Below are 24,012 nucleotides of genomic sequence, written 5' to 3'. Positions count from 1 at the left end.
CCCAGTCTTTGGCGCTATCTTAGCATTATGGAAAAAGCATGAAAATGTGAGTTTTGCAACAAAAAAATCTGAAGATCGATTCCAAAGTAAAAAAATGTCAATTTGTGAATAGCGTGAGGGTAGCACGTACTTTTATGGTTTTGCAAACCGTTATCACAACCGTACTTGATATACTGCGCGTAGATTTCAAATTGAGAGGTTGTGATAAATGACTTTATGCAGATCATGACACCAGCGTTTCACACAATTATAATTTTATTCAAATCCCTGACTAGGGAAAAAAAAAAAAATATATATATATTATTACACAATGGCAATGTAAAATAAGTGACAGTTTGTGTTCCAAAAGTGTCTCTTTCTGAAGCGTGTCAAATTTTGAGTTGCCCCCCCCCCCCTTTGTTTTCTTTTTTTTTTTTTTTTTTTTTTTAATGGCGGCATTATGAAGAAGAGTTGCTATGCAGGGAATAACATCCAGTCAGCCATGATCCAATCAGAATGTTTATTTCGATCGCCATGGTCGGATGTTGACTTTAAGTGAGTTTTTCTGCAATTTCGAAGGGACCCAGTGTGACATCGCCTCTCCATTCATAAACTGAGAAAGAAAGATGGAACACGTGCATTACATATTAATATCAGACACTTTCAAGTAAGGACTGCCATACGTACCTTGAGCTTCTTTCACTGAACGGCCTTTCCTTCCACCGCTCCAGGAACCGCCTGAGCTGCCACTTCCACCTGTTTGAGAGCCGTCTCCCCCTACGGTGTTCCAGGTAGTGGTCCCTGGGCCAGTTCCTCCGGTGCCAGTGGCGGTCCAGGAAACGGTTTGTTTGCCAGTTTGGGTGGTTCCACTACTGCTCTGCCACGTAGTTCCTGTGCCACTTCCTCCAGAGTCAGTGGTGGTGGTCCAGGTAACGGTCTTTTTGCCTGTCTGGCCAGTCCCACCTCCGCCACCGGTTTGCCAGGTAGTGGTTCCTGTGCCACCTCCTCCAGTTCCAGTGGTGGTCCAGGTTTGTGTGCCTGTCTGGCCGCCGCCACCTGTTTGAGAGCCACTTCCACCACTGCTCTGCCACGTAGTTCCTGTTCCACTTCCTCCGGAGCCAACGGTGGTCCAGGTAACAGTTTTTTTGCCAGTCTGGCCACCGCCACCTGATTGAGAACCACCTCCGCCACTGCTTTGCCAGGTAGTAGTTCCTGTGCCGCTTCCTCCGGAGCCCGTGGTGGACCAGGTCACCGTTTTTTTGCCAGTCTGGCCACCGCCATCTGTTTGAGAACCACCTCCACCGCTGCTTTGCCAGGTAGTAGTTCCTGTGCCGCTTCCTCCGGAGCCAGTGGTGGACCAGGTCACCGTTTTTTTGCCAGTCTGGCCACCGCCATCTGTTTGAGAACCACCTCCACCGCTGCTTTGCCAGGTAGTAGTTCCTGTGCCGCTTCCTCCGGAGCCCGTGGTGGACCAGGTCACCGTTTTTTTGCCAGTCTGGCCACCGCCACCTGTTTGAGAACCACCTCCGCCACTGCTTTGCCAGGTGGTGGATCCTGTGCCGCTTCCATAGGTTCCAGAGCCACTGCCGCCACTACCACTTCCTCCAGAGCCACTGGAGGTCCATGAAGTGGTTTTTTTGGCTGTCTGGCCATCACCTACTTGAGAGCCACCACTGGTCTGCCAGGTAGTGGTTCCTGTGCCACCTGTACCGGAGCCAGTGGTGGTCCAGGTAACGGTTTTTTTGCCTGTCTGTCCACCACCGGTTTGAGAGCCGCCTCCGCCAGTGCTATGCCAATTATTGGTTCCTGTACCACTTCCAGAGCTACCACTACCAGTCCAGGAAGTACCTGTGGTGCCAGATCCTCCGGAGGTCCAGGAAACAGTTTGCTTCTCTCCACCTCCACCTCCACCAGTGTACCAGTTAACGCCACCTGTTTGAGTGCCACCACCAGTGTTCACATTGCCACCACCGGTGACTCCACCTCCGGTGATTTGTTGGTATCCACCCGCACCACAGGTTCCGCACGCAGAATCCACACCGCTAGCCTCCCTCCAGCTGGAATGGTACAAAAGCAGTGAGGACCACTTGCGCTACAGTATAAGTGCGTCTCAAAAAATGAGAATAGCTGTAAAAATATTTTTATTTCAGTGATTCAGTTTAGAAAGAGTGATTTTTTTGCAAATTTACTCACCAAGAGTGAAATGATTCATGATTGAAAGTGTTTGAATTTTGATGATTATAGCTTACAGCTAAGGAAACCCCACCATTCACCCTCTCCTGAAATGAATCCACCCACTTTTTTCCAGGCATAGGGTCACATCCCTGTCACAGCTAGTGAAAAACCATGACTAACGGACACTACTACCTATGTGAATTATTTAAACTGTAATTCTAAAACAAAATACAAGGATCCCAAAGCACTTTCAACGGTTTCAAATCCCTCTTGCATTAAAAGTACGTCTCGTGCGAAAACAACACAGGCTTATTTAGCTCTTCCATGATTTACAACGATGTTTCTAATTTCTGTCTTAGATCATTTTTCCCCACCCATGCTAATAATCTGTTCCAGCCTGCAACGACAAAACAATATTCCCAATATGTTTTTAATCAGGAAAATGGCACTCTATGTTACTGTACATGGTAAAAACAATTTATAGAGAATGTAAATTATTAAAAAGCTTGTGTAACACAATTACCATAATTTCACATGCATAATACGCATTTTATCCTCCAAACTTGTTCTAAGGTCATCCATCCATTCATCCATTTTCTTTACCACTTATCCTCACAAGGAGCCTATTCCAGCAAACTTGGGGCAGGAGGCGGGGCACACCGTGAACTGGTTGCCAGTCAATCTCAGGGCACATTGAAACAAATAACCATTCAGACCTGCGGTGGCAATTTGATCGGATTGGCCAATAATTGGCATTTTTTTGCTGATCGGTTTTGATGTCTATTTTGCCGATCTGATCAATGACATCATTGATCACCGCCGCAAAAGACATTTGCTCCACGTCTTGATCGTGCCCAGTATTTCTGAATCCAAAAGCTAGTTTATTTTTAGATACTCGTATTTAGCTTTTTTCGTGTCTTTTGACGTAGTGCTGTCAATATTTAATAGCAAATAGTTATTAAAAAATGGCATCTCAATGGGAGAAACAAGACGACGTAATGCATGGATCAGACTACAAGACAAATTCGTTCTTTCACGACAACAATACCAGTGCATCCATTTTTTTACGAACACTGGGCTTTTATCTGATCAGCTCAAATGATGACTGATATGCTCGTTACCATGGAGATGACAACACCAGTGGATCACGCCGATTGTGAATAAAAATGGGGAGAAAACGTGTGTTGGTAGTCACCGGTGGTGAGGACAGGAGGCTTGCCTGAGGTATGCCCACATACTTTTAACACCATAATCTCTTTTTGTCATGTAAAAGCCTGATTTGGGAATGTGGGAGGAAACCGCAGTGCCCGGAGAAAACCCGCGCAGGCACGGGGAGAACACGCAAACTCCACACAGGCGAGGTCGGGATTTGAATCCCGGTCCTCAGAACTGTGAGGCAGACGTTCTAACCAGTCATCCACCATGCCCCCTGCCAAAAGTCAGTAATGCGCATTATACATAGGTATAAGGAAAATGGGGGGTGGGCGGGAGTCACATTTTAGAAATGTATGGCTCCATGTAGTTATAAAGAAGATGTACACTTTCATTCTAGTATACCGTCGCCACCGAGAAGTCAAAAAAGTGTAGCCTCCACTTTCATTCCAAAATAACGGGGACATTTGCTCAAATATTTGTGCGTGTGCTCATAAGTTTACATACACAGACTGAATTTATAATTTGTTTAAAATTTATTTATTCATTTTAAACGTTTGTTGCCTTGAGGAACAACATCATCATTAATTTCTTTGTGGTTATGTTTTGTTTAGTGAAAAGCCTTTTTTGAAATGCATTACAATTTAATTTGAAACCCATTCAAATAAAATTAAATGTGTTTCGCCAGGTTCTTCATGTTTTTTGTTTACATCTTACAAATTCTGCCTGGGTGATCAAACATAAGAGCACAACTGTGTTTTGTCATTTACTAAATAAAACTGGGATTGTGAAATTAGTCATAAGAGCAAGGGAATAAAAATAATTTTGTGTTCAAATAAAGTGCTTAACTTAAGAATAACTCTAAATACAATATTTCATGTTTTGATCATACGAGCAGAAGTAAAATCATATATAGGTTGAAGGATTTTCCGAGAATTTTGAGGTCAACTTTGAGGGCGTGTATTGTACATGGGTGCGTATTATACACAAGAATTTATATAAATTCATTATGCCTTGGCCAACAGGTGGCAGTATAATGTAGAGGAAAAATGAAGAGGTTCTCTCACCTGCTGTAAGTAACTCAATAATGTGCAGTAATATATATATATATATATATATATATATATATATATATATATATAATAGTAATAATAATTTATTTGTGCATATTTAATAAATGTGTCCGTCTAACTTTGAATTACTACAGCACTCCAGTGACCCTCGTGAGGATAAGCAACTCAGAAAATGGATGATATTTTTTCAAATTATCATTCGACAATTATTTCTTTAACCAATAATTGACCTGAATTAAATCAGACTATTAAAAAATTATACCACAGTATTTAAAAATTATTATTCAAACTGTGATTTTAAAATTCCACTGTAAACATGTTTACTGAATATCATAAACATTAATATTCAAAATGGTTATCGAAATGAGCTATTGTGAATTGTATAAAAGCATCAATGTAATCCAAACTACATTTTCTACTCAAAAATTTAAAAAAAATTAAAATACTAATAATATAATGTAAAATTTTGTGCAGCATTATCAGAAAAATCTATTGCGATGAGTCATCACTCACCCGTTGATGAAGGAGCAGGCCCTGTGGTCAACGTCAATGTCGTGGCCTGTCGACGTTGCTCTCAAGTGGCACGTGATGTACAGCTGTTGTGCGAATGTCATTTTTTTTTTTTTTGGGGGGGGGATGGTTCAGGAATTTTTTTTCTTAAAATCTGTGCTCACCATTCCGCTGGCAACCCCCTGGAACCGGAAGGCCTCAAACTGGAACTGGAGCATGTTTTCTGCTGTGCGTTGCATGAACCTGGAGTCTGCGCCTGTGACAACCGCGTCGATTAAACACCTGCACGCAGGAGAGGCTGAGTAAAGAGTGTATCACAGTCTCAGATATGAAATTTTCTTTTTTTTAAAGACATAAATTGCTGTTAAAATGAGATTGACATGGTCACGTCAACAGCTGTGCACCCACTTTAATGTTTTGAATTTTCACAACTCGCTAAGGCCTATCATTCAGTATTTGAAAGAATACAAAGTATGCAGAGTATGGCAAAGACGGCCATGTGAAAAGCTAGATTAAAAAATGTCCGGCTTTCGAGTCTTGTGATTATAATTTTGAGGGAGCAATAAGATAAGATGCAAGCCAATTGATGTCTTTAGGTTGCAACGCTTGGTATCAAAGTTGCACATATTACCGTCTCTCACCCATTATCAAGGAAGGTATATCTGGGGCTGGAGTTCATATCGGGCGAGAGAGTCGCCGTGCAGGATTCCACAAAAACACGCAGGGGTACGTGGTGGTACTGCATGACAGAGGCCTCGATACGAATCATGTCTCCCAGGTAGTACTGGTAACGGGGCCTCTCGTACATCCAGTCGTCTGCAGGGAGGGACAGAATTCAGTCGGCGTGGTGAAAACGTACGCCGTAATACAAAAGCGCAGGACTCACCTGTCCTCAGGCTCAGCGTGAAGTACAAAAACTCCTCGGCAACCCTGACCGCAGAGAACGGGATCCATTTTGGGTCGAGAGGGAGGCTGCTCACGTTGTGGTGCCTGAAGATTGAAACCGGTGTCAAAGCTCGGATGGGACTGCGAGTTTCCTTTTGGATTTTTAACACGACTAAATTTGGAGACATTTTGCTTTTTGTTGCTCGTCTTTGAGTTCAACGCTTCTTTAGGAAGATGATGGAACATTTGATTAGCCTGTTTGGGTTATTTAATCAATTTTCCTCCCACTTCCCTCCAAAAGCATGTTATTGAGGACTGTACTTTGTCCATAAATGTGAATTTTTGTTCATTTATATGTGCCATGCCAATGGGCGCAATCAGTGCAGGATGTACCCTGCCTCTCACCCAAAGTCAACGGGGATAGATTGCAGCCCCTGTGACCACAAAATCAGCAGATGAACAGATTTTCAGAAAAACAGAAACGAATAACAACCCGTTATATTTTGCTCCATTTTCAGATAAAAGGTGCAAAATCTGCACTTGTTGTTTATTCGCTTTCAAACACAAACTACGGTTTTTTTTCCCCCGACATTTTTCTAAAATTCAGGTATTTTCCTGAGAAAATCGTGCGTCACCTGGGGTAGTGACATTCCACGTAAACAGCAGCTTCGTTGGTCCTCACAACGGGGGAGCCGCCCAGCGTTGTGGGGTTATAGTTGAGAGTGAAGGTGTAGATGAGCGCGTCATCTGTCGTCTGCGGAAGGGAAACAAACAAAAGCCATCAAATGTAGGATGACGCATTAAAAAAGCGACACAGGTTCAATATGGTTTCCGAATAACGCGTTGCAGCTTACCCGTAACACGCTGCCGCATTCTTGCAGCTCGGTCTCGAATATCAGCACATGGGTTTGAGGGTCCTCGCCCACTGCGTTACAGGGACCCAGGGTGAGATCCGAGGACTTGATGAACTGGCCTATTCCAAAAAAGTCCATCCGGGCCTCCACGCGTGCTTGCCTCTCCCCGCACTGCACCGAGACTGTTGCTGCCGGGATCGGGTGCCTCAGCTCAAAATCAGGGATGGGCTCCACTTGAACCGTAGGCCCTTCAGGGTACGTCCAGGTGAGCGGCTTCTCAAACAAATGCTTGGCCTGCTGCTGATCGTGCTGCATCTGACCGGAGCAGAGGCTGCCGAACAGCGCCAGTGCCACAAGGCACACAGCGGCGTGATTCATTGTCGTGGATTCACAACAACCAGTGAACCCCACAAGATGCTGTAAGAACCAGAGGGACCTTCTCCTACTTTTATAAGCCTGCCTTCTGTTTACTTCCCCTCCCGCCCCTTGCGTTGGACGGCTCCCATGACAGCTGATAAGCCAACGTGTCAGCCAATCCAGTTGAATTGACCGCAGTTGTGTGGCACTGAGCTTCAACTGTGATCCTGACCTCCACTCGCTGTGCCATCCAGTTGCATAACAAGATCACAATCTGGAGTGTGCCACAGCAAGACACGCTAAGCCAGTAGAATAGCAATAGTAGAGAATAACAAATGATTAAATGGTCAACCAACTGGAGATGTTCGCAGGACAGGGGTTCCTAAAAAAGCCAAATCATGTTTGACAGTCCCCCAAAGCGTAATGCACGGGTATATTCAGTAACAGCTCTTCAACCTAAATCATGTCTTTTATTTTCGGTACAGAAAAAAATAGGAAAGGACAAGATGATTTCTTGTTTCAGATGTCAAATTTTAGTTATTTACTTGCACTCCTGATCGCTGGGGGTTTTCCCCAAATAATGGAAATCACCGTTTGCAGCATCGTCTATTCAAGTGTTCAGGAAGGAAGGGTGGGTTAGGAAGTCGAATCTCAGATTCATGTGGAGCTGAGTGGTTTTGATGCCTATCCGTGGAACAGTCGACAAGCTCTACAGCCTTGGCAGGGTCCTGGAAGATGCGAGGGACTGAATCCATTAGAGTGTACCCCCTTGAGAGGGGTATCCTAGTAGTGTGGGGTACCGGACCGGTGATATGATCTGTCAGCCCCAATACTGTTGGACTTCGCCAAGGCTGCTCATCACAGTTTTTGTTCATAACCTATACCGACAAAGAAGGAAGGCACAGCCGAGATCTTGATGGGGTCCAATTTGGTGGCCTTCTGCTCGTTTCAATTTTTTCCAAGTGGTTCTGTTGGCTTCATCAAGCCATGATTTTTAAATCTTACAAGAGAGGTTTGGAGATGAGTGTGAAGCGGTAGTGATGGCGATCGGCATCTCAAAATCTGAGGCCGTAGTTGTAAAAGGATGAAAAGATTTCTCCAGATGCGATCATGACCCAAGTGGGGTAGTTCCAGTTTTCTTGGGGAAAATGCAGTGAGGGAAGAATGGATTGGCAGATCAAGATACAGATTGCTACAGCACCTGCAGTGACACGCCATGGTGAAGTAGGTCTTGATTTACCAGTGGATCTATATTCCTATCTTCACCTATGGTCATGAGTTGTGGGTCATGACTGAAAGAACAAGATCACGGATAGAAGTGTCTAAAAATGGGTTTTCGGGGTCCAGACTCTTCCTTAGAGCTAGGGTGAGAAGCTCAATCATCCAGGAGGACCGAGGAGTAAACCACTGACCCTCTGCACCGAGAGGAACCACATGAGGTTGCCTCCTGGACTTCTTCCTGGTGAGGAGTTCCAGTCCTCAGAAATGTGAGGCAGACGCTCAAACCAGTCGGCCACCTAGCCTGTCAAAATTAGTGGAGGAAAAAAAAACAAAAACATGTGTAGTAGTTTATAAACTACTTGTCAAAAAGAAGAGCAAAATTTCAAAATTGGAAAATGTATGACATTTTGCGATGTACTGCAATTGATGAATGAAGATAAAAAAAATATCTTTTTTTTTTATTTTTACATAATCAGAAGTATACTGATGGCGGACAGGTTATGTTGACAGTGGGTTAGGGCCACCTGCCCTCCGTGGTACACGTTACACTCTAGCTTCTGCCAAAGTACATTTGCGCTAATCGATGGTGGACCCGGCATCACAGCCGAACCATTAAAGTTGCAAAATAAGAACATCCAGACAGCTGTGCATGTTGTCCATTTTACATATAAAGGGAGCGCTGTAACGGCAAACGGCCTAACTTAAAATATCAGATGTGTTGTTCAAGGAAATGTTCAGAGCCACAAAAACGTATGAAGAATTTTTTTGTCCACCCCTCGCTTAGTGTTCTGGGAAACGTATTTGTATAGTAGATTAAGAAATGGAAAAGGAAGACATTTATTCAAACAATAATACAGTATGCTATTTTAATGAGGTTTGCAGTGGGATGTGACTCTAGTCCAAGATTTGAAGGATTCAGTTTGACGATGAAGCAATCTCTCGCCAAAACTTGTTCTCTTTCATCCAAGTCGTAGTATTCTCGGGGCAATGAATGAATCGCAACCGACTGTTGGAGTTCTCCTTAAACGTGTTTGTTTTCTTTGCCTCCCATTCAAGCAGGATTTATCAGATCATACACCGAGGCTAGATAGGACGGCACTACAGCCTAAAGTGTGGAAAGGCAAGTACAGTACGTATTTATACTGTTTAGAGAGAGGCATGGTCCGACCAAGAATGGGTTTTCTCTTTAATGACAGTCGTTATGGTACGTTGGAGAGAGCGAGGATGTTTGGGGGAACTCACACTTGTTCATTTCCATTGAGTTGTAACAATGGACTTGGAGGCATCCGCATGCGGCAACAGCAAGTCTATATTTGTTATTTTAGAGGCCAAATTGTTGAATTTCTTCAGAAGGGAGACAGGTTATATTGCAAGCCCCCTCCTCTTGAGAGATGGTTTGCTAAGCTTGATGTAATTCTCTTTTAAACAATCCATAATACTAAATGTCAGCATGTCTTTTTGCCCAAGAGTGCTGTTTCTGCTTGAGGTTTATCGATTTAGTTTTGGTGAATTGATGACGCCTGCTCAGATGAGGCAAAACGTTCGAAAGGACAACCGAACCTACCCACCGGCAGCATGGTGTGACTCGTGACTCCAGTTTGAATCTCAGCTACTTTTCTCCTGCTACATCCCAAACTTCAAAAGCAGGCATTTAAATGAACCTATCAGTAAAACTATAAACTGTTCATCTGTGTGAATGTTTGTTCATGCGCTTTTTGAGTGCCTGGTGACGTATCCAGTCCGCGAACTGGGATAAATTCACCCGAGACCCTAAGAAGTGCTGAAAAAACAAACACAAAAAAAAAGTTAAATGGATCAACGGACAGATGGATGGAAAGCTGTGCTGCTGCATTGCATAACTGGCGAATGATAGTTTTTGACAAATGATTATCAAGTATCTGGCCAAAGTATACAATCCCACCCCCCACCCCCCCAAACCCAACAAAATTCCATTTAAAAGGGGGCCATCGAGCTTTTCCAGTTAAATTCCTACCCAAGTGCGATGAGATTATAGCTTCAATTTGTTGTACGTTTCTATCAATGGCATAATGCACCTGTAGATAAGACCGGGTGTTTATTTTGTCAAAGCCACAAGATCACAGCTTACCCAGATAGCGTGACCCTAGCGGTGGTCGGTCATCCAGACCCATCAAAGGTTTTGATTATGTCATTACTCAAACAAGTTGGCGTTGTATTCATATGTGGTGCCAAGAGATTACTCAGCCATCGACGCCAAGTGTAAAATAGTCACGTGGGCCAAGGACTGAGGCATTTCTGAGATATTTTTACCAAAATTAGGCATCTTTCGGCTCTCACTATTGCTTCAGCATTTGCAACCAGTTCCTGGGAGGCAAATAGAAGGGATATTATGTCAGCATGACCCACACCATATAAAATCATTCAGTGCGAATGTGCTGCGACACTACGCGGCAATGAAGCGGTCCGTGCTCACCCTGCTGCTGGCCTGCATGGCTGCAGCTCAAAAGTCCACCGACCAGTGGCTCACGCCACCCTCCAACCCCCAAGAAACAGAACTTTCCTGCGAGGTGCAGGCGCACCACAAGATACGCTGTGGCCCTGACGGAATCTCGTCTACAGACTGCGAAGCCATCAACTGCTGCTTTGATGCTAACCTGTGCTACTACGGCAGACATGGTAGGTCAAAATCCATTTCCACGTATTGCTGTGTTGTATCAGCGGTTCCTCGCTTGCACCCCGAGTATACCACACACACACACAAACAGAAAATCATTTTTCATGGGTTTTTAGTGTATACACAGGAAACAGTATCCACAGTTTGGCATTTGAGAAGTCATTATTGTATTCCCAAATGATTCTCCGTTATTTGCTGAAACACCCATCAAGTTGCTGTTTTTGTGCTAGCAATATTAATTTTGGCCCCATCTAGTGGCAACTTTGTGTCAAGAGTGAATCGATGAACTGTTCCGCTGCGCCTTCTGGTGTTGTGTTCAGTGACTCTCCAGTGCACCAAGGATGCCCAGATGATCGTGGTTATCAGCAGAGACGCCAGCCTGCCCCGCATCGACTTGACGACCCTTTCGTTCATCTCCAGCGGGCCCGGTTGCGGACCGGTTGACAGCACGTCGGCTTTTTCCATCTACCAGTTTCCGGTCACGGCGTGCGGCACTGTAATCATGGTGAGGCCGGTTCGGATCGAATTGGGATTTATTCCAGCAAAATAGAGTGTAATGCTGCAAACTTGGTGTAGGAGGAGCCTGGTGCTATAACCTATGAAAACGCCATGTCGGCCTCCTACGAAGTCGATGTTGGACCGTATGGAGCGATTACCAGGGACAGCCGATTTGAGTATGTGCTTCTCTTTGTTCCCAATGCACTCAATAGACACTAGCCCAGGGAGGCATAGTGGAGTACTTTGGTAGATTATCTAAGGGGAAAACTACTAGTCTTTGAGGGGACATAACGTAAAGGCTTTTGGCTTGTATCCTCATAGTTGGGTCTCTTTGGAGTGCATGCCCCCCTCTCATGTGTGAGATGAGACTACAAAGTTAATTATTTTGTAAACGGTATATTTCCCTAAGCGCATTTGTCAGCAAGCCGTTCCGATTTTTTACATAACTGCGACCCCAAAAATTTTTTTCGTGAGGATAAGCGGTATGGCCAATGGATGGACGGATAGAAGGACTCGGCAGCTCCGTTGGGCGAAGGTCTACAACTTTCAAGAAACGGCTGGATTCCACTGAATCACATCTACTTTATGTCTATGAATGTGGAGATTGCGCGGGTATTTGTTGTTGGTGTCTCTACTGCATTCACAGACGCACAAACTATACTTGACAAGTGCAGCTTGTGCTCTACAAGTACTGTTCGAAAAGAGTTGGACCCTGGACCTCTGAATTGTGAGGTAGATGTGCTAACCATTAGGAACCAACATGGGTTTTTCATAAAAACACTTGAGAGCCAAAACTGAACATTTCTATCTGTGGACATTTTCAATGACCTTATCATCTTGATTAATAATGTGAAAACCCTTCGGTTGGCAAAAACTCGTTTGAAGCCGAACTTGCCGAAAATGTTGTTTTCTTCATGGCTGGTATCTCTAGACAAAAGTTGCCCATCTTAAGTTGAAGCAATCAATCTAAACGGGCAACTACAAACACCCATCCGTCACGTTTCAATACTTTTGCTGACTTGAAGAGTGGGTGGCTTCAAAAACAAAAGTTTTTTTTAACAAGCCTAGATGAAAATACCATGAAATAAAAGCTGACACTCCTCTGATCTGAAATGTCTTCAAGTATACAATAAAGACAAACCGGCCTTGGGGTTCAAATACATTTGGAGCATTTAAACATAAACATAAAGTCTAAACATTCAAAAACTGTTATCTTTGGTGTCTTTGTGGTAAAACCTGGTGTTCAAAAACATATTGGAGACGTATAATGTTCCTTGGTAATGCCCAAACCCGGAATAGTGCTTGGATCCACTTTGCTGCATGCAGAAGTATGTTAGCATGAATTAACTTTTTTTGTGGCTCACAACAATGGCCAGACACTCATTCTTTTATGGATCTGACACAGTTGTGTCCGAGAAGGCTACCTAGTTTTGTTTAACTAGTCAAACTAGTTACACTAGTCAAAGATAACTGACCAAACATTTTCTACATTCCTGTGAAAAAGAACGACCTGATGGTGGAGGTTTGGTTCCCCGTCTCTTCTGAAGTGGCAATTTGACCTCTGGAGTCTTGCAATTTTTTCTGTATCTATACCCATTTACAACATCCACTCAATTTGTCCGACCCACCCACAGATTCTGATCCCCAAATATTAAACCTTTCAGGGAATATCAATTAATGTTGAAGTTCAGGTTGAGAGTAGTCACCCGTGTCTGCTACCCTCGGTATCACGGTGTCTACACTTTCCAAACATGAAGACTCTACTGGATCTGATTGAATTGGGCAGGTGTATTGAATGTTCTGACTCCTTTCAGGCTAGCCGTTCAGTGCAGATATGTCGGCACTTGCGTTGAAGCCATTGTCACCAAGGTGGACAAGGTTCCGGGACCCCCTCCGGTTGCAGGTCTCGGCCCCTTGAAGGTGGAGCTCAGGCTGGGCAGCGGCCGACGCACAGTCAAGGGTATTATGGACGGTGGGTGAGAAAACTTTGCGGCATTAGCGAGCCATCAAAAGCAACGTCAAATTCATTGTTCTATCGCTCGGTCCAAACAGAGGACGTGGTCTTCAACGACTTCTACGCTGAAAGTGAATATCCGGTGACAAAGGAACTCAGGGAGCCTGTGTATGTTGAGGTCCGGATGCTGGAGAGGACCGATCCCAACCTGGTCCTGACTCTTAAGCGATGCTGGGGCACTGCACATTCCTACCCTTACAGCATGCCTCAGTGGGATTTGCTGGTTCATGGGTAAGAGTAAGTGCCACTCAGATTTTCATCATTTTTGATTGTTTAAGACTTGACATCTAACCCTATCCTTACGGTCTCAGGTGCCCATACGTCGAGGACCGCTACAAGACAACCCTGGTGCCGGTTGTCTCCTCATCACGCCTCGAGTTCCCCAGCCATTATCGCCGGTTTTTCTTTAAGATGTTCACGTTCATGTCCACCACGACAGACAATACTGGCAAGGGAGGATCAGCGGCTCAACAGATTATAAGTCCGCTCAAGGAAAAGGTATATGATGCCGAGGGTGCAGAACACAACCCGTATTTTCTCAAAAGCTGACTTCCACCAGAAACACATGAACCAGCAACTCAAAATGAACGTCACGCTTCAAATAGACGACACTAAAAATTCAAGTCCGTCCAAATCAGTCCGTCTAAAATAGTACCAAAAAATGCTTCAAAAATATAAAAAAAAAAAATATATATATATATATATATATATGAGTATTTTCTCACTGTCAGATGGAAGCCTCCTATGTCCCAAATTTGGTCACTTTCATATTTTTTCAATCCATATGTGGGTCAATTAATTTTAATTGAAAAGGGCAATTATTTGTTAAAAAAAGAAACACTCTAATGCTGTAATATTTTCCCAAAATACATTTGCATTGTTTAATTTTCTATTTCACAATTACTCAAGAAAAAAATTATTTTCATCTAATTACAATAAATGTACACATTTCCAAAGATCGTCCCGCAATATAGACATATTTATAAATTAAATTACAAGTAAAATAAATGTGTCTTATACTGTGCAATGAGTTGTGGAAAGATATGTTTGTGAAGTTCATTTTTATTCCTTGCATTTGATCATTTTTCAGTATTATTATAAAAAGGCAGATTCTGTACTAATAATTGTCCCGATACTCTTCAGGGAGTGAATCGGACCAGAACATTCCATAAAATTTCCAACAAAATAACATTCCCGAAGATTAGCTGTATTATGTAGGACTAGATGTTAATATCCCTCTATTTATGCATATTTACGTTCCGAAATATGGGTCAATAAAATTGATTAAATATTGTATGATACAGTATAGTATAGAAATATTGTAATTTTAAGTAGACTACCTAAATATTAGTGATTTATTTAAATATAATTGGACTGTAAAAACTGCCGTATTTTTAGTAATCAATGTATTCCCCAAATGAAGTCATGGCCCAATGGTTAACTTCCTCGCCTGCCGCCGTGGGGGGACCTGGACAGGACCATCCCCGATACTCACGGCTGTGGTGTCCTCTGAGCAAGACACAGATACCCCAAAGTGTTCCCCGAGCGCTTCAGCTACCCACTAACAACCATCTGTTATTCTCTGCAGTTGCGAAAAGAAGCACGCCAAGCCACAACGTGAGGAAATATACCGCATTTTATTTTCTCATTTTATTTTTCCACCAGGTATACATTCACTGTGACACGACAGTGTGCGTCCGCCAGCAGGGAAACAACTGCGAGCCTCAGTGCTACAGAGGGAGTAAGTCATGTTCCTATTTGATCTACGGTCATTTCCGGACTATAAGCCGCGGGGCTTATGCTAAGATGCGGATTTATTTTTGCATTCTTTGTAACGGCCGCCGGGGGCGCTCGAGCAGAAAAAGGTGGAATATATGTGTCGAGGAATACGCAACTTTAATGTAACGTCGTGCTTTGTGCATGAATAAACGTAAACTTGGCATAGATTAATCGACGGTGAGATGCTGGAAACGGCTGCGGGAAGAACTGGAGGGATGTAAAAAGACGAAAAAAGCTTTCGGAGGTAATAAAAGCAGGTAGCCTGAAGCGTGTTGCTGCTGTGTTATTGCTGCGTCACAGGCACTGTTTGGAAAGTAACGCTAAGGTACTTCAACTTTGAAAAGTCTTTCTGTGTACCATCTTTCTTTATAAATATCTCATGTTTCAATGTGGGCACATGCAGCTTATATACAGGTGCGGCTTATGCATGTACAAACTGGTGTTTCCTTTAAAAAAAAAATGTACTGGGTGAGGCTTATAATCAGGTGCGGCTTATAGTCCAGAAATTACGGTTTTTACAGTCAATCTAACTACACCATGTGCTGTCTTTTTAACTTTGTATTATGTGACCTCACAACTGCCCATAACGACAATGTTCAATTTTTATTCCCGCACAGAGCGAGACCTTGCCGTAACCAAACAACCAACCCCCGAGTTTGACAGCGCTCTGGTTAGCAGTCTGGAGATTCATTTTATAGACCCAAACTAAAAGCGTGGAACTGTATCCGCTGGGATCGACAAGAAATACATCCCGCTCTACAATAAAACGTGAGCGTTGAAAATAAACACTGACGTCAACGAAGGTGTTGCATCTTTGGTCATTATTTCCTAGTTGGAGACCACGAAATTGCTCAAGTGATATGATGTACAATTTGCATAAGAAAATTGCTTCAAAAACAAAATTATACTTCATACAGGATCGAAGTGGTGTTGTTTTCTACTCTGCAGCCACCTTGAAAAACTCCACATGTCATGATAGATATATCCACCCCTTTTCTTATCCTCACAAGGGTGATAATCCAGTAAAAATATGATTGTGAAAAATGTTCGAACAAACTCTTTCCTGACATAACTAAAAACCTTTGTATACCTCCACCTGGTCTTGAGCACTCCAAATGTCTTCCGTTGTGATTCACGTGACAGAGTGGCACAAGATGGCTGGGGAAGAAGTTTGATCATTAGTCGTTGAGTAGAACAGAGATATTGCAAGAGCTGTCTTATCATACAATCAGTTAATTTAGAAGTTTCCAAAAATCTTCTTGCTCATATTACATTTAATTTCATTTCACCATGCTCAGCCATCCAGATAAGGAAATAAGGGTATCACACGTCGTCCTATTTTAATGCGGTTATTTCTTGATGATTATAGACTAATGTTGATGACATAAAACGTTTCCGAGTCTATCCACTATTTTTTTCCCCCACATTGATTAATTACATATGCCACAAATCTGACATTTCTCAAAATTTCCAATTGATAAATGACGTTCGGAAACATCCATGGCAAGTAATACATTATTTCAAACCTCTATAATCAAAAGAATTACATATTCTTCTGTGATCTAGCCAGATTTTCTGGGTAACTGCTGCTGTCCCTTGTGATGTTACTTCGACTGGCATGACAGGTCAAAGTTGCTTCCAACACCCGTAGCATTAATTTCATAAACTAGAAATTCCACTTTTATGGGATTCATGTATATGTAATTGTATTTTAACTGTTTACAGATTGTTTGTTTATTTTCAGCTCTTTTTTTTTTTCAATGCATGTTTTCATACGGTGGAACAGTGGGGGAAGCTAGAGATCCTTGGCCTCATAGTCCTGAGGACTGGGGTTCAAATCCCGGCCCCGCCAGTGTGGAATTGGCATGTTCTCCCCGTGCTTACGTGGGTTTTCTCCAGGCACTCCGGTTTCCTCCCACATCCCAAAAACATGCATTATTGGAGACTGTAAATTGCCCATAGGTGTGATTGTGAGTGCGACTGTTGTCTGTCTTCACGGAGCCTGCGATTGGCTGGGAACCAGTTCAGGGTGTGCCCCACCTCCTACCCAATGAAAGCTGGAATAGGCTCCAGAACTCCCGTTGACGCGTGTGAGGATAAGCAACTCGGAAAAAGAATAAAAGTTTTCATAGCTGTAGATGACTAGTTTAAATTTTTCAAATTTAACTCTGTGATCATTAAAAGTAATGCTGTAAAGTTAGTTGTTTTTTTTTTTGGACTAATCAATATCCTGAATATTGTTGATTTACAGAAATGTTCCTTTCGAAAATCAATATTTGCTAGTCAATGTTTTTTTTCGGTCTGTGATTGTTACGTCCAAATAACAGCTAAAGGAACTTTGTATGATCATGATTACCAGGTTTCCAATTATAACGTTTTGAAAATATGATATATATTAGTAAAGTTATGAAAGAACGAGACTGTCTCAACCCCAAAAGGTTGTCTAGAAACGTGTACACTTTCACAGTAAATTATATTTGTAACACTGCAATCGTTTGTAAAACGTGTCTTGTTATATTGGTCTCATTGAAACCAAATCATTTTAAAAATAAAGTCACCATACAAGGACGGAAGTGACTTTACCGGCTAGCATGACGTAGGCTAGCGTGGCTAACTACGAAGAAAACGCGTCGGCTGTTTATCGTACATACCACAAAGTGTTTCGCGGCCATTACTCGACGTCTTCATTTCCAGGCCTTTCTCCCAACTAATTCCAGAAAAGGCCCAAAAGAATACATTTATTTCACTGCGGCATTGTTGTTAAAGCCTGCCCACAGCCGGCACGAGGCGTCGATAAACGTCATGTATCTCGGGCGATTTGTGATGACGTCAGAAGATGTCATACTCGTGGGGGAAATCATTTCAAACACTCCGCCCTCGAATTTGGTGACAAGGGTGACTGACGCGTTCAAACGAGAGCAAAGTGTCAACATGAGACTTGAATGGACATTTTTGTCTATTACGTATGCATTCATGAAGCCGAGTGCAGCGCTGCAGATTCCGCTGTAGATGTTTTATGATTTTTTTTTTTTTAAGGCACCATGTTCGAACCCCCCGAAACTCTGCTGAAATATGAGAACCCAGTTTTAATCAGCAAAACCACAGATAAAAAGTGTTCGAAGGTGAGTTTGCACTCTGTAAACCAGATAAACAAAATACACGCTACTTAAATAGAAGTACAGATACCTGCGTTGAAAATAAATATGTAAACAAATGCTGGACGGCACGGTGTGAGGGAGCGTTGGCCTCACAGTTCTCTTTTGCATGTTCTCCCCATGCCTGCGTGGATTTCCCTCCGGTTTCCTCCCACATCCTAAAAACATCCATTAATCGGAGACTCCAAATTGCCCCTAGGTGTGACTGTGAGTGTGACTTCAGGTTCAGGGTGTACACCACCCTGCCTCCTGCCCGATGACGACTTGGATTGGTTCCAGCACTCTCGTGGCCCTTGTGAGGACAAGCGGCTCAGAAAATGGATGGATGGATAAATCCTGGTTGAAACAACTTTACTTCAGTCAAAAGTTTTAAAAACAGACAAAGGACAGACTCAAATGTTACAGTGTGAAAGAAAATCATAATGCAATGGGGAAATAAATATGCAGAGAAAATAATTGTACAGTATTAATTACTCTGCTGGTTGTACTGCTGAAGGGGTGTGAAATTATTTGACTGGCCATCAAAATCACATATTCCTACAGCTTGGCTAAACAACTACAAAAAAAAAAATGCTAAATTAGCTGATGGTTGAAAAAAATACAACTCAGCTGTTTTTTTAAAAAAATTATTATTATTATTGTTATGATGAAATTAAGAATTTGGGATCACAAGAAGCTGATGTTCATTTTTCAGCCACAAATCATTTTTCGAGACAGAAACATCAAACAATTCAATTTATTTTCATTCATCCCTATCCCTAACTCTTGTGACATGGCCAAACTGTGCCCTTTGGACACATTTTCAAGTTTCACATATTCATATATTGTACTGTATTATTTGTTTATTGAACCATTATCAACATTGTGCGATTGTCAAGGAAGAAATAGATGAGTCTAGGGCAGTGGTCTCAAACTCAATTCGCCTCCGGGCTGCTGGAGGCACATTCTGGCTGAGGCCAGGCCGCACATGCACGCAATTTAAATGAGAAATTAAAAAAAAGTCATTTTATATTCCATCCAACCATCCATTTTATTCGTCGCTTATCCTCACAAGGGTCACAGACAATTAATGTTTTGGGGATGTGGGAGGAAAGCAGAGTCCCCGGAGAAAACCCACGCAATATACAAACTCCACACAGGCGGGTCCGGGATTGAACCCGGGAACTCGGAACTGTGAGGCCAACGCTTCCCAGCTGATCCACCGTATCTCAAATCATGTTTACATCATAAAAATAAATGAAAAATCGGTCGTTTTACCTCCCCCCAAAAACATTGCGTGTAAGGAGAATAGCACCGTATCATACCATATATTGTAATTTATCAAAACATACAGTAAACAGTTTTGACCAATTTGCTTCAAGTCAATGGCCATTGTGCTGCTCCTTCTGGCGCGAGCACCTTGGCCAATGTTTTCCACCGTGCCGCCAATTTATTTTCACTTCATAGATGTTTTGATTTCGTACTGAATTGAGTAATTCATAACTAAACCTTTCAAAAATGTTCCAAAGTGTAAACATGACAATAGAAAAGTGAGAAGAACACAAGAAAATACAAAGCAATGAGACAGACAGAGAAAAACAATTTGACTGTTTTCAGGGGGGTCGTCCTTTTAAAGTGAGCACCCAACCGCATGCCGACTCCCCCGTGCCGCCGCCGCCGAAAGCCAAATCCTCTGCAGCCGAAGCCCCCAGGCAGCAAAACGATGACATCCTCAACCTCATCTTTCCGCCCCGGTACCGCGCACTCCCCTGCCGCCGTCGACGACGCGCCACTCGACGGGTTCGCCGTTGATCCTCGTTCTCTCGCCGTTTCAGGGAATGGATGGAGGGAAACCAGCTGTTCGTGCAGCAGGTTTCGAGTGCGCCGTGCACGCGAGCGGACGTGGTGAACCTCGAGGAGCACCTGGACAGGAAACTGCAGCAGAGGCGGGCCATCGAGACGGGAATATGCCCGGTCCGAAGAGAGCTTTATACTCAGTGCTTCGGTAAGGACGCATGCAAGTACACCTCATTAGATTTTTAGACGGTTTTGGGCACTGTCAGTCGCACTTGCTTTCACGTGTGATTTGTGAGATCATATTTTTCCAATAGTTTTACCCCTGATTGATGATAAAACTCCATCCATTCATTTCCTTGGCCGCTTATCCTCACGAGGGTCGCTGGGAAGTGCCGGTGCTTATCCCAGCTGTCAACGGGCAGGAGGCGGGGTACACCCTGAACTGGTCGCCAGCCAATCGCAGGGCACATAGAGACATGCAGTCGCACTCACAATCACACCTCGGGGCGATTCAGAGTGTCCAATTATTGTTGCGTGTTTTTGGGATGTGAGAGGAAACCGGAGTGCCCACCCGGAGAAAACCCACGCAGGCACGGGGAGAACATGCAAACTCCACACAGGCGGGACCGGGATTGAACCCGGGTCCTCAGAACTGTGAGGCCAACGCCTTCCCAGCTGAGCCGCCCATGATGAAACTCACCTAAATGTGTTAAAACACACTTAAACACATTAATATACTTTTTAAAAAAAGATTCTTTTATCCTACCATCAACAAGTAGGAGATTATAGCATTACATCACTGAGGAAATGAAAAGAAGACTTAAAAAAAGAGGTCAAGTGTGCTTGCTTCAAGCTGTTTTGTCACTCCCCGTTTAAGTTTGCTCTAAAAGTGACTTATTAAACGAAATACATTTCTTTGAAGACTGCAAATTGTCCACTAGTGTAGTTTTTTCTTTGTATTTTTTGGTTTATTTTTGTCTGCATGTGCCTTGTAATTGCCTGGTAAGCAGTCGAGGTCAGGTGGTTACAAATCAGTTGAGAAAGTTTCCAGCACACCCGCAACCCCGTTGGGGATAAGTGGAATAGATAATGGATAGAATGATGGCTCTACTGTATATAAACACCAAAATATTCAATATTCAACCAAAGCATATCATTTTATCAAACGAAAGGCCGTTGTCTTCATGCTAGCACAAGGTTATGCTACACCGAACAATCGGCCCATTTCCGATCGGCGTTACAGCCTTGTTCTCCTCGTAGACGAGCTGATCCGGCAGGTGACCATCAACTGCGCCGAGCGGGGTCACCTGCTGTTGCGGGTTCGGGATGAGATCCAGATGACCATCGCCGCTTATCAGACCTTCTACGAGAGCAGCGTGGTTTTTGGCATGAGGAAAGCTCTGCAAGCCGAGCAGGACAAAGTGGACATGGAGAAAAGGGTAAGGACCTTTTCCTTCGCGTCGGCGTTCAAATAAATCTCGACTTTGGACTCGTAGCACTTAGCACATCTGCCTGACGGTTGAGATCCTGGGCCAGGATCTCGGCTCCGGCCCTTCTGCATGGAGGTTGCATGTTGTCCTTTGTGCTCACGCGAATTTTATTCAGATCTTCTCGCTTCCGCCCATATTTTAAAAAAGATGAACAATAAGTTGTCCGTAGGCGTGAGTGTGATTAAGATGAGAGAAAGTCCTGTATCTCAAATCCGTCCATCCATTTTCTTAGCCGCTTATCCTCACGAGGGTCGGAGTGCTGGAGCCTATCTCAGATGTCATCGGGAAGAGGCGGGCAGGGTACGCCCTGAACCGGTTGCCAGCCATTCGCAGGGCACATCGAGACAAACAGCTGCACTCAAGATCACACCTCGGGGCAATTTTCCATCCATCCATCCATTTTCTTAGCCGCTAATCCTCACAATGGCCCCGGGGAGTGCTGGAGCCTTTCCCAACGGGGAGGAGTCGGTGTAACACCCCAAACTGGTTGCCAGCCAATCGCAGGGCACATCGAGACAAACTGCTTCACTCACAATCACACCTAGGGGCAATTTAGAGTGTCCAATTAATATCGCATGTTTTCGGGATGTGGGATGAAACCAGGCGGGTCCGGGATTGAACCCGGGACCTCAGAACTGTGAGGCCAACGCTTTCCAGCTAATCCACCGTATCTCAAATCATCTTTACATCATAAAATAAATGAAAAATCGGTCCTTCGTTCTAGTTTTACCTCCCCCAAAAACATTGAGCGTAAGGAGAATAGCACCGTATAATATTGTAATTTATCAAAACATACAGGAAACAGTTTTGACCTTTTTTTTGCTTCAAGTCAATGGCCACTGTGCTGCTCCTTCTGGCGGGAGCGCCTTGGCCACCTGAGGGCAGTAAAATACAGATGTATGGAGAACTGTACATTGAGACAGTTACTCCTCAGTAAACTGCAGTAATAGTAGTCGTTCTTCTCGCCTGTGAGTATTTTAGTATTATTTGTTTGCATGTGTTGCGCCAGCATTTTTGTTCAAATATCTGTTGCTTAAAAGGTTCTACCACATGCTGCCAATTATGTTCGTTAGCCTGCCTATGGCATTTTGCATTGTTTCTTAGGATTAAACTAAATAGAATTTCCTTAGGCAATGCGTCACGTTTGTTTGTGTATTTCTCCTTCCTTGATGTATAGTTTGACAGTAAACATCTCGGAGTGGAAATGAACAGGTTGAACCCTCTTTCAAAGGAAGTATTTGACGCTTACTTGTTACTTTGGCTCGGGACAATCCAAAAAATAAAATTAAGCAACTGCTTTTGATTTAAAAAAAAAAACAACAACAACACATGCAAGTTTACGAGAGCATTTGCTCATCAGTGTAAGGCATGCTCACGATTGTCCTTCCTAGATTGCCGTGCTGGAGCAGCAGAAAGAGGAGCTGCAGAAAGAGTTGCGCGAAGAGAAGGCCAAATGCGAAGCCATCGAGAAGACCGAAGAGGAAAAACACGAAGTGCAGGAGAAGAAGTACACGGAACAGATTCAGTTCCTCAAGAGGACCAACCAGCAGCTTAAGGTGAGGACGCGTCACCGTCGCTTGACTCCATATCGACGGCGCCGAATCAAGCAAAGCTCTCAAAATCTTTTGTCTTTTTCATTCTGCCCTGTTCAGGCCCAGCTGGAGGGGGTTGTGACACCGAAGTAACTACAAGCGTCCATTTCGCAACGTGACACGTCACCGAACAATATATTTTTTATGAATGAATCTAACTTTGGGTAAAAATTGAGTATTAAATGTCATTTTTTTTTAAAGAATGAGAGTAAATGTGAGACTTTTTGGGTCCTCGTTGATGTGACAAAATTTTTGCAAGTGTGTGTATTCTAGTGTTTTGAGGTCAGAACATGGAAATTTTAAAAACTCACTAGTGCGTCCATCCATCCATTGTCTATCGCATTTCCGGGTCGGGTCGCAGGGGAAGTAGCTTAAGCTGGGAAACCCAGACTTCCCTTTGCCCAGCCACTTCTTCCAGCTCTTCCGGAGGGATCCCGAGGCGTTCCCAAGCCAGTTAAGAGACGTAGTCTCTCCAGCGTGTCCTGGGTCGTCCTCGGGGTCTCTTTCCGGTGGGACGTGCCTGGAACGCCTCACCAGGGAGGCGTCCGAATCAGATGCCCCAGCCAGCTCTCAACGCGGAGGAGCAGCGGCTCGACACTGAGCCCCTCCCGGATGACCGAGCTTCTCACCCTAACTCTCAGGGAGAGCCCCGACACCCTGCGGAGGAAACTCATTTCTGCCGCCACTTGAAAGGAAAAATTGCGAGCGACATGAAAATGGCCGGACGCGTCTGTCTTCACAGAACCCATCCCGAAAATGATCGGGAAGTCAGCATTCTGGTTTGACATTTGTTTTGGATCGGCGTGTGTAACCGGGCAACGTGAGTTACAAAGGCAATTTGTGCACAAA

General features: G+C 43.7%; 3 protein-coding genes across 6 annotated transcripts; 2 read left to right on the top strand and 1 right to left on the bottom strand.

The window, feature by feature from the left end:
* Positions 1-410: 410 nt before the first annotated feature.
* Positions 411-17,939, bottom strand: LOC133501934 (zona pellucida sperm-binding protein 3-like). 2 transcript variants are annotated; one of them, XM_061822139.1, is made up of 10 exons: positions 17,802-17,939; positions 16,241-16,308; positions 6,629-8,507; positions 6,410-6,528; positions 5,776-5,879; positions 5,531-5,705; positions 5,054-5,171; positions 4,893-4,975; positions 667-2,036; positions 411-592 (listed from the first exon to the last, which is right to left on the bottom strand). In XM_061822139.1, exons 3-10 carry the CDS (start codon positions 7,004-7,006, stop codon positions 531-533), a joined length of 2,409 nt encoding a protein of 802 aa, XP_061678123.1. In that variant the 5' UTR covers positions 7,007-8,507; positions 16,241-16,308; positions 17,802-17,939; the 3' UTR covers positions 411-530. The 2 variants fall into 2 exon arrangements, with proteins under 2 accessions (XP_061678123.1, XP_061678125.1); XM_061822141.1 differs by lacking the exon at positions 411-592 and having other exon boundaries at positions 1,979-2,036; positions 5,054-5,145.
* LOC133501935 (zona pellucida sperm-binding protein 4-like) lies at positions 10,174-16,303 on the top strand. 2 transcript variants are annotated; one of them, XM_061822143.1, is made up of 8 exons: positions 10,174-10,861; positions 11,180-11,364; positions 11,436-11,533; positions 13,172-13,329; positions 13,410-13,602; positions 13,683-13,869; positions 15,037-15,112; positions 15,768-16,303. In XM_061822143.1, exons 1-8 carry the CDS (start codon positions 10,639-10,641, stop codon positions 15,857-15,859), a joined length of 1,212 nt encoding a protein of 403 aa, XP_061678127.1. In that variant the 5' UTR covers positions 10,174-10,638; the 3' UTR covers positions 15,860-16,303. The 2 variants fall into 2 exon arrangements, with proteins under 2 accessions (XP_061678127.1, XP_061678126.1); XM_061822142.1 differs by having other exon boundaries at positions 15,037-16,303.
* Positions 17,940-18,130: 191 nt separating the features above from the next.
* Positions 18,131-23,400, top strand: LOC133501936 (axonemal dynein light intermediate polypeptide 1-like). Of its 2 annotated transcripts, XM_061822144.1 has the most exons (7): positions 18,131-18,272; positions 19,902-20,038; positions 20,120-20,289; positions 21,342-21,520; positions 21,804-21,871; positions 22,963-23,127; positions 23,224-23,400. In XM_061822144.1, exons 1-7 carry the CDS (start codon positions 18,192-18,194, stop codon positions 23,243-23,245), a joined length of 822 nt encoding a protein of 273 aa, XP_061678128.1. In that variant the 5' UTR covers positions 18,131-18,191; the 3' UTR covers positions 23,246-23,400. The 2 variants fall into 2 exon arrangements, with proteins under 2 accessions (XP_061678128.1, XP_061678129.1); XM_061822145.1 differs by lacking the exon at positions 21,804-21,871 and having other exon boundaries at positions 23,224-23,394.
* Positions 23,401-24,012: the final 612 nt, after the last annotated feature.

Source organism: Syngnathoides biaculeatus, chromosome 6 (genome assembly GCF_019802595.1).
Source record: "Syngnathoides biaculeatus isolate LvHL_M chromosome 6, ASM1980259v1, whole genome shotgun sequence".
In the NCBI taxonomy this organism is placed as follows: Eukaryota; Metazoa; Chordata; class Actinopteri; order Syngnathiformes; family Syngnathidae; genus Syngnathoides; species Syngnathoides biaculeatus.
This window is presented reverse-complemented; position numbering and strand designations above follow the sequence as displayed.